Source organism: Bombina bombina, unplaced genomic scaffold (assembly GCF_027579735.1).
Source record: "Bombina bombina isolate aBomBom1 unplaced genomic scaffold, aBomBom1.pri scaffold_469, whole genome shotgun sequence".
Classification (NCBI taxonomy): Eukaryota; Metazoa; Chordata; class Amphibia; order Anura; family Bombinatoridae; genus Bombina; species Bombina bombina.
In genome coordinates, this window is record NW_026511865.1 from 7921 (window position 1) to 25000 (window position 17080).

A 17080-nucleotide genomic window follows, 5' to 3' on the forward strand; every position below is an offset into this window, starting at 1 on the left:
GGACTCTAATTTAGCCACTGGCAAAGGATACAACTTTTTAAACCTTGAAGAAGGAACAAAAGAAGTACCAGGCTTAGACCATTCCTTAGCAATCACATCAGAAATAGCATCAGGAACAGGAAAACCTCAGGAGTAGCCACAGGAGGTTTATAGAGAGAATTTAAACGTTTACTGGATTTATTATCAAGAGGACCAGACTCCTCAATATCCAATGTTATCAACACTTCTTTTAACAAAGAACGAATATACTCAATCTTAAAAAGATAAGATGATTTATCAGTGTCAATGTCTGAAGTAGGATCTTCTGAGTAAGAGAGATCCTCATCAGAGGAGGATATATCAGTATGTTGTCGGTCATTACAAATTTCATCAGTATTATGAGAAGTTTTAAAAGACCTTTTATGTTTATTTGAAGGCGGTATAGCAGCCATAGCCTTCTGTATCACATCAGCAATATCATTTTTCATATCAACATGGATATCATGTACTTTAGATGTTGAAGGAACAACAGATACTGTACTAGCACTAATAGAAACCTTTACTGCATGCAAAAGCTTATCATGACAACTGTTACTGTAACACACTGAAGAATGTTGGATCAGAACTAGATTTTTACCAAAATCTAATATAACAATTTCCTGGATAGAGTATTTGTCTCACAATGGATTATAGTAAGGTTTAATCTGAGAAACCATGCTTATAATCTGAGTGAGTAGTTTTTAATTTTAGATATCTTTTAACCAATACAAATCTTATGATATATTGTAAATGTAAGTGAGTGGTTGAATAAATTCATGTAAGACATCATAAACTGCAGTAAAAGGAGATGTATGTACACATAAATGGCGATAATGATATGATATGGACATCAAGGTAAATATAGAGTGTTATGTCAAGGCAATAACTCACCTCTGGAGGGAATAAGTAGATGGAACTGAAAGAGTTAGGAGATAACAACTTGAGTGGCAAAGATTATAACTTTGAGGAATAGGTGAAAAATGCTCAGAGCTGCAGCGTGGAGCACATCTGATGGAGACACAGCGTTCAGGTCCGTAGAGCGGAAGTCGGGTGACGTCACAGCAGTTCACTGAACTGACAGAGGCTGCAGATTCCCAGGTTTACAGCAGAGAGACGCAATCCAGGATATCGAAAGGCTAAGGAAAGGAAGCATGTAGAACTTCAATACCAAGCAAGGTATTGAACGCTAATGGCTTTTATTATAGGGGAATGTGGAGGAATTGTAAACGCCCCTAAAAGGTATACACACAGAATGTGACAGTTACACACTACAGCTGGAGATATAGAAGCCCATTTATCAAGCTTTATAGGAAACCCTGCTCCATAACCCTGTCCGCCTGCTCTGAGCAGGAGGAAAGGAATCGCCACAATTCAACCCAATCGAGTACGATCGGATTGATTGGCACCACCAGCAGCTTTTGGCGCCAAGTATGACGCAGAAAGCAAAAGGAAGTTAAGAATTTTTTTTGAGCCAACAAACATCCAGAAATGACGCAACTCACGTCATAACAAACACAATTTTGCACCAAACAACCTAGCGTCAACTAAGATGCAGGAAATTACGAACTTGCGTCATTACAGACGCACATTCGTGCCAAAAAAATTCTCCTGCCAAGAATGACGCAATAAATAACAGCATTTTGTGCACTCGCAAGCCTAATTTGCCCGCAAGTTTCAACGAAAAAACAATTCAAATTGAAAAAAAGACTATACCCCAAGTAAGACAAACTTCCTAAAACATGATTGCCGTAACGAACCTGCCAGGCTGCAAAGGAAAATACACATAGACCTGACTTATGGCAAATATAAGTAAAATACATATATTTAAAACTTTATACATAAAGCGCTAAACCATAGCTGAGAGTGTCTTAAATAATGAAACATACTTACCGAAAGACACCCATCCACATATAGCAGATAGCCAAACCAGTACTGAAAACTATCAGCAGAGGTAATGGTATATAAGAGTATATCGTCAATCTGAAAAAGGAGGTAGGAGATGGATCCCTACGACCGATAACAGAGAACCCTTATAAAATCAATAGGTGATACTCTCTTCACATCCCTCTGACAAACACTGTACTCTGAGAGGAATTGGGCTTCAGAATGCTTAGAAGCGCTTATCACAGAAGAAATCATAAAAATCAAGCACAAACTTACTTTACCACCTCCATAGGAGGCAAAGCTTGTAAAACTATGGGTGTGGTGAGGGTGTATTTATAGGCACCCCTCACCATATCCCATATATCACTAGCTCATGGACTCTTGCCAATTACATGAAAGAAAAGTTACTAGTCCACTCAATGTTAAAAAGTTAAATTTCTAACTCATCGTCTGCAATTTCTAACACCTATATTTAGTGTTGCGCTAAACAGGGTGCAAAAATAACGCCACAAAAGGTTGTGTTATTTCACTCTCCATACCGCTGCCATTACGAGTTACTGAAAAGCCTCCTTGTGCTGTGCGCTATGGTGCGTTAAGCTCCATACCACACAAAAGCTGAGGGCTGATTTGACATGCTCGTGCATGCTTTCCCCCATAGACATCAATGGGGAGAGAGTGTTGGGAAAAAATCTAAACCTAACACCCCCTAACTTTAAATTAAAATTACAATATAACTATATTTAAATAAATAAAAACTTACCTGTGAAATAAAAATAAACCTAAGTTTAAACTATAAATTAACCTAACATTACTATTCTAATAAAATTTAAAAAAAATACCAATTAAAAAATCTAAATTAGAAATTTAATAAAACCTAACACTACGAAAAAATTTTTTAAAAAATCTAAAATTACAAAAAATAATAAACACTAAATTTAAAAAAATTAAAATCACCAAGATTACAAAATATAATAAACAAAATTATCAAAAATAAAAACAATTACACCTAATAGCCCTATAAAAATAAAAAAGCCCCCCAAAATAAAAACACCCCTAGCCTACAATAAGCTACCATTAGCCCTTAAAAGGGCATTCTGTAGGGCATTGCCCTAAGTTAAACAGCTCTTTTACCTGGTAAAAAAACAAAGTCCCCCAACAGTAAAACCCACCACCCAACCAACTCCCCAAATTAAGAAACCTAAGTCTAAAAAAAACCTAAGCTACCCATTGCCCCCAAAGGGGCATTTGTATGGGCATTGCCTTTAAAAGGGCACTCAGCTCTTTTTCACTGCTCAGCTCTTTCACAATTGCCCAAAGCCCGAATCTAAAAAAAAAAAACACTCAAAAAAATAAAAAAAAAACAACCTAAGACTAACCCCATTAATTCTACTCATGGTTCCTGAAGTCCTCATCCAGGCGAGAAGTCTTCATCCAGGTGGTGACATCTTTATCCATCTCAGGGATGTCTTCTATCTTCATCCCGGCGAATCGGAGCTATCCTGGAGGGCAATGACATCCTGCTCGGAGCGTCCTCTTCATACGGTCACTGCCAAACACTGAAGTTGAATGCAAGGTAGCCGTTTCAAAATGGCGTACCTTGCATTCCTATTGGCTGATTTGATTCTTCAAATTCAAATCAGCCTATAGGAAAAGAGCTTCTGAAATCCTATTGGCTGTTCAAATCAGTTAGTAGATTTTATGGGGTTAGTGTTAGGTTTTTCTTTTCATTTTTTTGGGTGATTTTTTTTAGATTAGGGCTTTGGGCAATTGTAAAAGAGCTGAATGCTCTTTGAAGGGCAGTGAAAAAGAGCAGAAGGTCCTTCTAAGGGCAATGCCCACACAAATACCCCTTTAGGGGCAATGGGAGCTTAGGTTTTTTTAGACTTAGGTTTTTTATTTTGGGGGGTTGGTTGGGTGGTGGGTTTTACTGTTAGGAGGACTTTGTATTTTTTTACAGGTAAAAGAACTGTTTAACTTAGGTCAATGTCCTACAAAAGGCCATTTTAAGGGCTATTGGTAGTTTATTGTAGGCTAGGTGGTGGTTTATTTGGGGGGATTTTTTTATTTTTATAGAGCTATTAGATTAGGTGTAATTGTTTTTATTTTTGATAATTTCGCTTATTATTTTTTAAAAACAAGAAAATAGGGAGACGCACTCACTGAGACAGAACAATAGCTAGAAAACTTCTGTGCTTGTCCACAAGGCCAGTGCCACTCAGGGTGCAGCCTCTTTTTGCACACTATGCCTTTCCACAGAGAAAAAATATCCTGTAGCATATCAGTCTGATCCTGCCCAATGACAGTCCAGCACCGAAATACCAGGCAATTCTTCTCTGAACAAGACAAACAACAAACCCCAGACGTACGTTTTGGCCTCTCTTGGGCCTCGTCAGTGAGGTGCAGTTGCATATCTCTAGGGCATGTGTGCAAGGAGTCCATATTTGGTTTCCCCCTTTTACTCTTAGGGAGACCTAAGAGCAATTTACATAAAAACAAGAAAATATAGAGACGCACTCACTGAGACAGAACAATAGCTAGAAAATTTCCGTGCTTGTCCACAAGGCCAGTGCCACTCAGGGTGCAGTCTCTTTTTGCACACTATGCCTTTTACTAACGAGGCCCAATAGAGGTCGAAACGTACGTCTGGGGTACAAGGCACTGGCCTTGTGGACAAGCACGGAAGTTTTTCTAGCTATTGTTCTGTCTCAGTGAGTGCGTCGCTCTATTTTCTTGAGCTTATTATTTTTGTAATCTTAGTGTTTTTTATTTTTCGTAATTTAGTGTTTATTATTTTTTGTAATTTTAGATTTTTTAATTGGTAGTTTTTTTATTTTATTAGAATAGTAATGTTAGGTTAATTTATAGTTTAAACTTAGGTTTATTTTTATTTCACAGGTAAGTTTTTATTTATTTAAATATAGTTATATTGTAATTTTAATTTAAAGTTAGGGGGTGTTAGGTTTAGGGGTTAATAGGTTTATTTAGTGGCGGGGATGTGGGAGGCCAGAGGATTAGGGGTTAATAATTTTATTATAGTGTTGGCGATGTCGGGGAGTGGCGGTTTAGGGTTAATATATTTAAAAATTGTTGACGATGTGGGTGGGCGGCAGATTAGGGGTTAATAGGTTTATTTAATAGTCGTAATGTGGGTGGGCAGCAGTTTAGGGGTTAATAAGTTTTAAATAGTGTTTACAATGTGGGAGGGTGGTGATTTATGGGTTAATAGGTAGTTTATGGGTGAGTTTTGTGAAACATTTTTGTTTCACAAAATCCATAACTATTACTCTCAGATAGCGGAATGGATCGCGTCGGTATATTTATTATTATTATACTTTATTTATGAAGCACCAACATATTCCGCAGCGCTTTCCATGGATACAATTCATTTAAATAAAACAATATAAAACTTGTAAGACAGGACAAAATTTACAAACACATACAGGAGGATTGAGGGCCCTATTCCCGTGGGAAGTTACAATCTAGAAGGGTAGGAGGTTGAGAAACAGGAGGTGAGGACTGCAAGATTGAGAAAGATGTTAATGCAGAGTTAGATGAGGGAAATTTTGTTAGGTAAGAGAAATATTATTGAGTTGGGTGGTAGGCTTCTCTGAACAAAAAAGTCTTCAGAGAGCATTTAAAGGAAGAATGATTAGGGCAAAGCCTGACAGCATGAGGGAGAGTGTTCCAGAGGGTAGGTGCTGCTTGACAGAAGTCCTGCAGTCTAGCATGAGAAGAAGTGATAGTTGCAGATGTAAGGAGCAGGTCATTGTTGGATCTTAGTGGGCGGGCTGGAGTATACTTGTTTATTAGAGAGGATAGGAAGAGGGGAGCGGCGTTGGTGAGAACTTTGTATGTAAGGGTGAGAATTTTGAATTTAATTCTGCTGTGAATGGGGAGCCAATGAAGGGACTCACAGAGAAGTGCAGCAGATTCAGAGCAGCGGGAAAGGTGGATCAGCCTACTATATAGGCTGTAACGCAAGCATTTTAGCCTGAACGCACAACCTGTAATATGGGTGCTATGGAAATCCCACACTCAAACGTAATTTTTCTGAGTGCAGAATGGACATTGAGTCACAGGCTAAAATGCTTGCAGTATTGCAATACCACCACAACTCGTTATATGCGTTCCTGGCCATTCCAGCGTAATGGTAATTTTTTTCAGCTTGTCATATACCTTGTTATATACCATATATCTTTTAACCCTTAAAATTGTTTATTAATTATATATATAAATAATTGTTATCAGATAGTGTATATTTATATGAATGGTACACTTTATTTTAATGTATTTATGTTGTGTTTGCTGCACATTTTTAACTCTTTACGCTACGTCTCCACTCGCTCTAACCTGACGTGCTCAAATTTAGTTTCCACTCGAGAGAACTTGTTTACTTCCAACTTGTAATGCATGTGCAAGTTAGCGAGGACGTGATATTGGTTATCGCGACCTGTCATAACAATGAGATGATGTTACAGACTCCATTCAGGAGGCCAGTAAGCAGATTAAATGTTACCTGTTAAAACAGGAAATAAGGAGAATGGGTGTGTACTTCACATAATCCTCAATGGTTATGAGGTTAAACAAAAACAGTCTCTTTGCTCCACCCATGATCTCCCACAATCCTTCAGGATCATAAGTCCATGTCAAAATAAGAGTCCCATGCTCTCACAACAGAGAGCTGCATTCTCATAGTAAATTATTACAAAATAGGAGTCTTATGCTCTCACAACAGAGAGTTGCAATCTCATAGTAAATTATTACAAGCACCATATAAAACAAATATAATTAAACAAACATCTTTCATTATGAAACATGAAAATTGCATAAAACAATTACAATTGTGCACATATATTTTATGTGTCACATTCTCCCTGACAAAATAAAATGGCTCCAACTACTAAAACATATATACACTCAGTCACAGTTTTATTACCCTGAAACACAACTTTCTTAACTTAATATACTGTCACTGTTGGAATGTATGGTGCCACATTGTATGAGTTGTGAGGTGTATGATATGAGAGTGGTGGCATATAATATTGTGTACGCCATACAGGTAAGTGAGGAAAGGTATATGCTGCTACACTGTGGAGCATGGTCTGTGGTTGTAGTAATGGCTGACCCAGTGTTTCATATGTAAACATTTGCTTTGGCTTTCTCTCTCTTACAGATCGTCTTGGCTCGATATTGTTTTCTATTGCCAGACTTTCCACTTCATCAGGCTGGGCACCTTCGCTTTCACTATCTACACTAGCCCCGGGTGGAAAAGTTGGATTCAGGATCAGTTCATCAAGTTGTGTTTCAGGGTAATAAAACTGTGTATATATGTTTTAGTAGTTGGAGCCATTTTATTTTGTCTCTCTGTCAAACTGTTTCTCTCCCTTAGTGGGACTTGTACTTGATCTCTTTCTTTTTCTTTTCTCTCAGGTGCTGATGATGCTGTTTTGACAAGAGGATTCCCCTGACCCAGTTCTGAATCTTGCTGGTAAGTATTTTCTCTTCTATGCTCTGTCCAACTCTCAGGGATTCTCAACCAGTATCTTCCAGAGCTGTCCTCATCTGAAGAGGTCGTGTCACTGTGGTAAGGAGATTCTCTTATCTTTGACTCTCTGTTACCTTGTCTCTGTTTTGCAGGTTTCAGTGGTTGTGGTGGTGTCTCCACAGGCAAGTCGTTCACTAATAACAGTAAGTTTCTGTGTAGGTTCTGGTCCCTCTTTTGTTCCCATTCTCAGGACTCACCACATATACAGGATTGTCTGCTACCTGCTCTTTCACCACATAAATTATCTTCTCCAAATATGGCCTGAGTTTTCCTGGCCTCCTCGCTCACTCAAGTTTCTGACAAGGACTCTGTCTCCAGGCTTTAGAATCACACCTTTAACTTTTAAGTCATACTGAGCTTTGCCTCGTGCACTTGCTTGCTTGCTGTTTTCCCTTGCTATTTGTTTTGCCTCGGCCATCTTTCCAGTCCAATGTTGAGCAAATCCTTTGTGAGTCACCCCCTCATCCTCTTCAATCAGCCCAAATATCAGGTCAACAGGGAGGCAAGGATGGCGTCCAAACAGTAAATAGAATGGGGAGTACCCAGTGGACTCATGGCGTGTGCAGTTATATGCATGCATGATCTGAGGAAGGTGATCTTTCCATCTTGACTTTTCTTTGTCAGCCAGGGTACGGAGCATTTGTAGGAGAGTCCGGTTAAATCTCTCAGCTGGGTTACTTTGTGGGTGATAAGGAGATGTTCTCAAATGGCGTACTCCAGCAAGTTGCCGAAGATTCCGGAAAAGCTCATTCTCAAATTCCCTGCCTTGGTCATGATGTAGCTTTCCAGGATAGCCAAACCGGGGGATGTAGTCATTGAAAAGACGCTCAGCTGCCATACGGCCAACTTTTTTTGGATAACCTTGAGCAAATCTAGTAAAGTGATCTACAACCACTAGTATATACTCATACCCACCACGGCTTGACTCTAAGTGCAGGTAGTCAATGCAAACAAGTTCTAGAGGTGAGCTGGATGTTATTCTTCCCATGGGTGCTCTGACATGGGTTACTTGTTTCTTTTGCTTGATGCAGGGACACTTCTTTGTGACATACTCCTCTACTTCCTTTTTCATAAATGGCCAGTAGAATCTTTGTCTCATCAGATGAAGTACCCGTTCTGTGCCCACATGCCCCATCTTGTCATGCAAGTACTCCAAAGAAAGTTGTATACTGAGCTGGGAGAACAAGTTATTTTCAGCTGTTTTCCTATAGAGACATCCATCCTCTAGAATTAGCTTGCTCCATTCATGCAAGAGTTTCTTGCAGCTCCAGTCACTGTTTTTTTTAGACTCTCATCTGGTGCCTTTAAATCCTCTTTCATCTTCAATATCTTGGCAACAATGCATTGTGGGATGGTGGGTCAGTTTCCATGGTGGACATATGAGCGCTGCAATCCAAGCCACATCTTTCCTTGTGGCAGCACGAGCTCCATCCCAGACTGCTTGCACCACGTCAGATGACAAGTGCTCTGTGCACTCAGTGGCATACTTTTCCATGTCAAGGGGGATACGTGACAGTGTATCAGCATCAATATTTACTTTACCAGGCTGTATTTGACATCAAAGTGGTAGTCGGACAATTCTCCCACCCAGCGATGGCCAACCCCATTTAACTTTGCAGTGCTCATGATATAGGTCAGGGGATTGTTGTCTGTGTAAATGGTGTGTGGAGCGTAGAAAAGTCTCTGAATTTTTCACACACTGCCCATTTAAGTGCAAGAAACTCAAGTTTACCACTTGTAGGCAGTATTTTTTTCGGCTGGGGAGAGTGTCCGGGAGCCATACGCAATGACCCTCAACTTTCCATACTGATGCTGGTAGATAGCTCCTAGGCCCCTTTCTGATGCATCGTGTGCAGCGTGAATGGTAAATTAAAGTCTGGGTAGGCTAGAATTGGTGGTTTTGTCAACATGTCAATCAATACTTCAAGCGTTTTCTGGTGCTCTCTTGTCCACTCACAGGGGTTCGGGAGGGCATTTGTGGGCCCTTGGTCTTTCTTCAACTAGGCTGAACTGGTGCCACCCAGGCTTTGCCTGGTGAAGCTCATAGATAGGCTTGGCCACACATGAAAATTTTTGAATAAATGAGCGATAGTAGCTTAGGAAGCCGAGAAGCCTCCTTACCTCACCAATGGTCTGTGGAGTATGATCTTTGAGTGACAGAACTGCTTCAAGATCTTTGGGATCAATTCGCACACCTTCAGCAGACACAAGACGACCCACATATCTGACTTCACTACGGAAGAGCTCACATTTTTCAGGCCGAAGTTTGACCCCATGACATTGGAGGGCTTGGAGAACCTTGCGAATCACTTCCACATGTTCATCAAAAGACTTGGCATAACATAGCACGTCATCAAGGTATGGTATGCAACATTCATCCCTGAGGGAATCCAGCATTTCCTCCATGCTGCGCTGGAAGCTGCAGGTGCATTGGACAGGCCGAATGGAATTCTTACCCATTCATAAAGCCCCCAAGGTGTTATAAAAGCTGTCATGTGCCTGGAACCTTCGGCTATGAAGCCCTGATGGTAAGCTTTTCCTTGGTCAAGAATACTGAACCATGCATAACCCCCCAGTGTATCAAGCAAGTCTTGGATTCTCGGCAGAGGGTGCCTATCTGGTACAGTCTTTTTATTGAGGAGACGATAATCTATACACAGGCGGAGCGAACCATCCTTCTTTCGGACGCAGACTACTGGTGCAGAATAAGGGGACTTGGACTTCACAATCCACCCTTTTGCCAGGAGATCTTGAATATAGTCCTTGACTTCTTGGAACAAAGGCTTAGGTACCGAAGAGTATGACCCTGCACTGGTATGTCATCTTTGAGATTAATTGACATTTGCAAGCTTGGGATGCAACCAAGGTCGCTCTTATCACGAGAAAAGGCCATAGACTCTTCATACAGCATCTTTCTTACTACCTCCTGCTGTTTCCCACTCAAATGGCTGAGGTCTACAGGTGGGTGCCACAGTGTCAAGGTTTCTTGAGTAACTAAAGTAGTCACACCCTGGGCCCTTACACCAGACTTCATGTCTTCTGGTTGCTCTGCCTCCAGTACTTTTTCAATTGGCTGAATATAACCAAGAATTGTATTACCAGGCAATGTTACTTCACATGTGGAGTTGTTTCCAATTGGGACAGAAACATAAGGGCTTTGCTGGTTCTGGACTTCTAGGAGCCCCTCCCCTATATCCAGCTTTTCCAAATATACATTGTTTTGTTCTGGTTCAAACAGTGCGACTGGGGCAGGTTGATCCATGGTGGGTGGTATTTTACACTTTACCCATGTTACTCTCCCTGCTGGAATGACAATGCCTCTCTTTACTTTCAAACGTCCCCGCTGTTCGTTAAGCTCAGGAGTTTGGACAAAGTTTACAAGCGTTTGAGCTTTCTCATTTGACACAGAGATGGCTCCAGATAGCAGGGAGACTAGAGTCGGTACAAGGCCCTCGGGTTGCCCCTGAATTAATTCTTCCACTACGTTGAACCCAAGCAGTGGTCTTTCAATTGGCAGATGACTTATTAAGAAGGGAACATTGATAGAGAGATTAGGATCATCGTTTCCTTGTAAATTAACAGTGATAACAGCCCATCCATCAAATGGAATGAGATCCCCATTTACAGCATACACTTCCAACTTCTCTGTAGTTCCCATGAGTTCAGAAAGAGGTCTTATGTCCACAGCTGGTAAATATTTATCTTTCCAAGCACGATCAATGATACTGACTTGAGCTCCAGTGTCAAGCAGAGCACTTACTGCAAGACCATTGAGGTTACACTGAGTCAAAGCCTTCCTTCCTATTAGGTTGACAATAGCCTCATTCTTTGTCCTAGGGGCAGAGAGAATGGAAGTTTGATAATGTTCTTTCTTGTCATTGGAAGTTTTGAATGTCGTACAATGAAATGTTTTTTGTTTTTGCTTTTCACAGGACCAGATTCAACCTCTGGACTTTCATCATTTGAACTTTGGGACAAGGAGGGCTTGGTCACTGGTCGTCCTTTGCAGTGACCTTTCCCGTTTCCCTGCAGGTTTGCGTTTCTGGAGGCATCCCCTAGCCAGGTGCCCCTCTTTACCACACTGAAAGCAGTGAGTACAGTTTTGCAGACCAGTTTCAACACACTTTAAGCAACCACAGTGTTTTGTCCCTTTCTGTAGAGGTGGCCGGCTCATGCACGCTGACAGGTATACCCAGGCTGTGCTTGTTGTGATGAATTTCTCATGGAATCTACCATACTGGTAAGTGCATCAATTCGAGCTGTTAGTTGTTTGATTGGATCATTTTTGTTTTCTTGCTCATGGGTTTCTTTCACATCTCCCATAGGTTCACCTTTAAGCTGGGTACAACTTGCAATGTTTGGCTTAGTACAGTTACAGGACCCAGCCTTCGGACCCTCTCATTCTCATCGCTGGTGATTTTTGTTACATTTCTCAGTATTTCCTCATCTGTGATGTTGTGGTTGGAGAGTAGGGGTTTTAACTCACTACGAATGTCTTTATATTTGTGTCCTATGCCTTGATAAACGTTGTGAAGGAAAACATCCTGAATAGTTGCCGAGCTGTATCTCACTTCAGCGGCAGCCTGTTTTGCAGCAAAGATGATTTTCTGTTTGAGACCTATTACTCGATACAGGAACTGCTGAGGCATTTCATTCTCATTTTGTTTTGCACACATTAATTCCTGGAATAACTCTGTGCTATTTTTGTCTCCTAGATGTGACCTAAGAAACCCTTTGAGTTTCTCAACTATCACGTCTTCCTTATTCATCAACATGTCCTTGAAACTGCCTGCTTTTATTATCCTAGAGTCCCCCTGACTAATTCAGTATCACTAAAATTTTCTTTGATTCCATCTTCAATTTGCCTGCATACACTAGTGTATGTGATGTCAGATGTGTAGTCGCCAATTTGTCCTCCTTGTATTTTAAACTCGCACTGGAGATAGGAGAGGTCCCTTAGGGAGACTACCTTCTCTGACGGCAACTGCATGGACCATTCAGGATGGTTGCTAAACTGTGTGTTATTATGGTTGTGCATTTGTTGTGATACTGTTGTCAAGGGTTGTGTCAATGTGGGGTTTTGTAAGGATGCTGCAAGATAATGATGGGTTACATTCTGTTTAGTATCTGGGTTTACATTTACTACACTAACCCTTTGTCAGCTATAGCTGCAGATGATGTTGCATGAACAGTGTCTGTAGTAAAGATATGATCAGTAGTAATGGATGTATGTGCTGTGCTTGAAGTTTGTACACCAACATTACTCTCATTATGTTATGAAAGGTGCAGCCATAGTACGAACATGTTCAACAGAGTCAACAATGTCTCCCAAATTCAACAGTTTAGCCATACCTCTGTCCTCTGATTCTAATAAGTCAGTACTATACATGAAGGCATTAATGTATTGAAAACAGCCTCTTGGTCTCCAGCATCTAGTTCTGAAATGTCCCTGTCCGGTACTGGACATATGCTCTGGGCGATCTGAAACAGTTCATCAGCGGAAAAGGTGAGAAGTTTCTTTCTGATGTCCCACACCAGACTCTTCCGTACTTTATCCGACATAAACCCTTCTCACGATCCCTCATGTCACTGTCACCAGCCAGTCAGGCCACTCCTTTCACAAATGATTTTTCTTGAATACAGCCACTGCATTCATACTTTGTTGGTCCTGAAGATCTGCAATCAATCAAGCGCCGATCCTAGGATGAGCCCCCAAGAATCTGTTACAGACCCCATTCAGGAGGCCTGTAAGCAGATTAAATGTTACCTGTTAAAACAGGAAATAAGGAGAATGGGTGTGTACTTCACATAATCCTCAATGGTTATGAGGTAAAACAAAAACAGTCTCTTTGCTCCACCCATGATCTCCCACAATCCTTCAGGATCATAAGTCCATGTCAAAATAAGAGTCCCATGCTCTCACAACAGAGAGTTGCATTCTCATAGTAAATTATTACAAAATAGGAGTCCTATGCTCTCACAACAGAGAGTTGCATTTTCATAGAAAATTATTACAAGCACCATATAAAACAAATATAATTAAACAAACATCTTTCATTATGAAACATGAAAATTGCATAAAACAATATACAATTGTGCACATATATTTTATGTGTCACAATGACAAGTACATTGATACAGTGTGGAGGTACCAGATAGCTATTCTTTCTACAAAATGCAAGTCGATAGCTATTAGGCAGCAACATTTTTTGGCAGATTATTATAGCTCTGAACATCACCATTTCCAACAATATTTTATTATACCTCTTGCATATGATTCATATTATTTCTGCATATTTTTATAATTTGTAAGTCTCAATTGTTTATTGTTTTTTTTTCCAGAGAGAGGGAGAGATATTTTCCGTAGAACCTGTAATATATTTGGGTATTTGATGATACCACTATTTTTTTCGGCTGTCCTGGTGTGTAGTAGGTTATACAACTGAAATTATTACACCAGACACATAATAATCAGATACAAATAATCTCAGGTTGAATGCCTTTACATGTTGCATGTAATAGCTCTATACCTCTATACCTATCTATAGGATAAGACTACAGTTATGTATAAACCAGTAGGCATAACCAGTAAGCCACCTATCAAATGTGACTTCCCTATTTGCATGCTTCTGTTTCCCACGACATTATTATGTGTTGTATGTTATAGCTCTATACTTGCTATCTATAGGATAAGACTACAGTTATGTATGAACCATTAGGCATTACCAGTAAGCCACCAATCAAATGTGACTTCCCTATTTGCATGCTTCTGTTCTGTACATAATGAGTTGGCTTGTGCTGAATACCTGCTCATCTGGAATCCCTGTGAAGCCACTTTCTGTTAGTCCTCTTAGACATTCACGGACGGTGGACTCGGTGAAGCCATAAAATGATGTTCGATGCCCCACATCCTTCTCAAATCCTTTGATCGCAGCCCCATTACCCCTGATTCAAGGAGGAAAACACAGATTGTAAGCATATTAGAAAAGAGGATTCAACCAATTATGGTCATATCACCATAAAATTACTAATAATGCTAAATAAGGAGTCCACTTACCGAAATATGTAATCGTGCAAATCTATTTCTCTTCCCATGTTTGATCCTTTTAAAATACCTCCATTTCCTACCACAGCACAAGTGACACACTGTGGATCAGAAGATCTGTTATGTATCGAGAGATGAGTTTGATCGGGAAGCCAGGATATCACCCGTTTTATTACTGTAGAAGAAGGTTTATCATCAATATATTTGTTGAAAAGGTCCCAGTGGGGTTCATACTCAGTTTAGTCTGGGAATAGCTGAATAATTGTAAAAATATAAAAAATCCCAGCCACAGAGTCTTAGAAGTTGGTTCACCACAAAATTTTAATATGGTAAATACAGATTAATGCATCAAACAATGGAAAGGCCCCAAAGATGAAAGCTCACTCATCACCACACATACCCCAACCACCAACCACATACATACTCACACCAAGCAATCCTAAACAAAAGATAAAACTAAATAATGCTTTAAACCAAAAGGAACAAAAAATATAAATACCCACTGGGCGCCCCCAGTGAGTGCAGACACACTACACCTGTCACTCAACCCAACTGTATCTGTAAAGCTTCAAGGACAAAAAATAAGCAATGTTTCACAATGATAGCATAACCTCATATCACTGTAAAGAAAAAAAGGAAATATTCATATTATAGGAAACTTGCATCAAAATGACAGAAAGGAAAACAATCCGTATTGAAATTTTGTATCCAAACTGAGAGAGTAGTTATCTTGTAGAAATGGCAACAAAAAGTCCAAATGTGCATTTAAATTTCTTTCCCCAGATATCAATTCAAATGTCCTTTCATATTGACAGAAAAACAAACTGAATGTCTTAACTGATATATAAAGCTATATCTCGTCAGACTATGTTGAAAAAGTGTCCTCTTGAGGATTTTGTGAACCCATAATAAAGAATCACTTGAAGCATACTGAGTGCCGCCCTTATATTCTGCGGCTAATGGAGCAAATGATTAAGATATTCAAAGTATAGTCCTTGTAAAAAGAAGCTTGCATCACAATTGTATAACCCACAGAATGAATTCTTGGTCATGTACCCACTAGCGAGATATATCCATGTAATAAGTACAACCTCACACTCTATGTAGTCTTCACTCACGGTAAAGCTATGTTTCAGTGTATCGGTAACCATATACCCCTAGTCTGTACCAGGACAGACTAGTATACAACAGCATCACTTTGTATGCAAGATCACAACATTGCAGGGCCAGTCATTAGCCGCGATATTACCTGATGCTTCGGTTTCGCCAGCAACTTTACAACTTTACCGCGAGACTCGTCCCTTCAGTGTGGAAATGTGCTTACAAGTGCCAATGTCATGTCTTGTTCCTGTGGGTAAGGCCAATGCTCAAAGTTGACGTGGGTTGTGATGACCGTTAGCCGGGTTAGTACAGGTGTTGGAGTCTGAGCTGGTTCCGAAGCGCGTTTCGGGGACTCCTCCCCTTTGTCAAGGAATATCCAGCCTCAACGTGCAGGTGCAATTTAAACGTCATATCAGGTAAACCATTGGTTAATTATTATGCATCCCTACAATGAGTGAGAAACTTACAAATTGCATATGGATATGGATCAGACTCACAAACAGCCACACATGCCACTCAGATCATATCTCCCATACAAAGAATAAAATGAAATACCAAGAGAAAAAAAAGCAAAACGATACTAGATAGTAATACTTTACTATACTTTACTATTAGCTGAATAATTGTGTGTGTATGTGTATGTATACCGTATATATATATTATACTAACTAATAGCAGGAAGAAACCCATGCCTGAAAGGGTAAAACGCGCGTATAAACTTTTTTGATTATAGGCAATACCATGTAATTGGAATAGATATACTAAAAATACTGTATAGCTGTCTTAACACAAATGAACTATTTCACCAGGAAACCCGGCTTAAAGAAAATTTTAATTCTAAAGAGGGAGGAGTTTGGACTGCTTAAACTGAATGTAAAGTTAACTACAATCAATCACACCATCTGAATAATAGTCTTAAAATAACTATAGTTTAATTTATGATTTGCTCATAAATATTATAATACTCACAGAATTGAAGTTTAAAGTGTTTCTCCCTTTGTGCCGCTTCTCCGCCCGACATCGATCAATATTGATTGACATATTCAAAAAAATCATCCTATAGTGCTCTTGTTTATTGATATATATATATATATATATATATATATATATAAACACACAAAACATATATATATATATATATATATATATATATATATATAGTCCAAAATCACCATGCACTCACTACCAGCTATTATATTCCTTTTCCAGCCTGGGTGCTTCCTCCCTTTATTTCCATATGTAGTAGACATGAGGGCATTTTCAGGTCTTTGTATAAAAATAGGGGAAAAAAATCAAATTGTTCAGCGTACTAAAGCGCCATTCACTGACTCACTGGAGTCATTGAATGGCACTGTAGTACACTGAACAAGTTGAACATTAAAAAAGATATGCGATAATGTGGTCTTGAAAAAGGCATAATATATAAGCTGAAATGTCAGCTTTATGGATTATTTGATGTTAAAGAAATTGGAAAAAAATTGCTATTT

The 17080-nt window shown here is 39.6% G+C and overlaps 1 protein-coding gene across 1 annotated transcript in view; it reads right to left on the reverse strand.

Moving 5' to 3' along the window:
- Positions 1-14202: 14202 nt before the first annotated feature.
- Positions 14203-17080, reverse strand: part of LOC128643978 (alpha-N-acetylgalactosaminide alpha-2,6-sialyltransferase 1-like) — a 5924-nt gene continuing 3046 nt past the window's right edge. The window contains exons 2-3 of the mRNA XM_053696747.1: positions 14505-14667; positions 14203-14392 (exon numbers count right to left, since the gene is read on the reverse strand). Of these exons, the coding sequence (XP_053552722.1) occupies positions 14203-14392; positions 14505-14667 (353 nt within the window). The remainder of the gene's footprint in view (positions 14393-14504; positions 14668-17080) is intronic.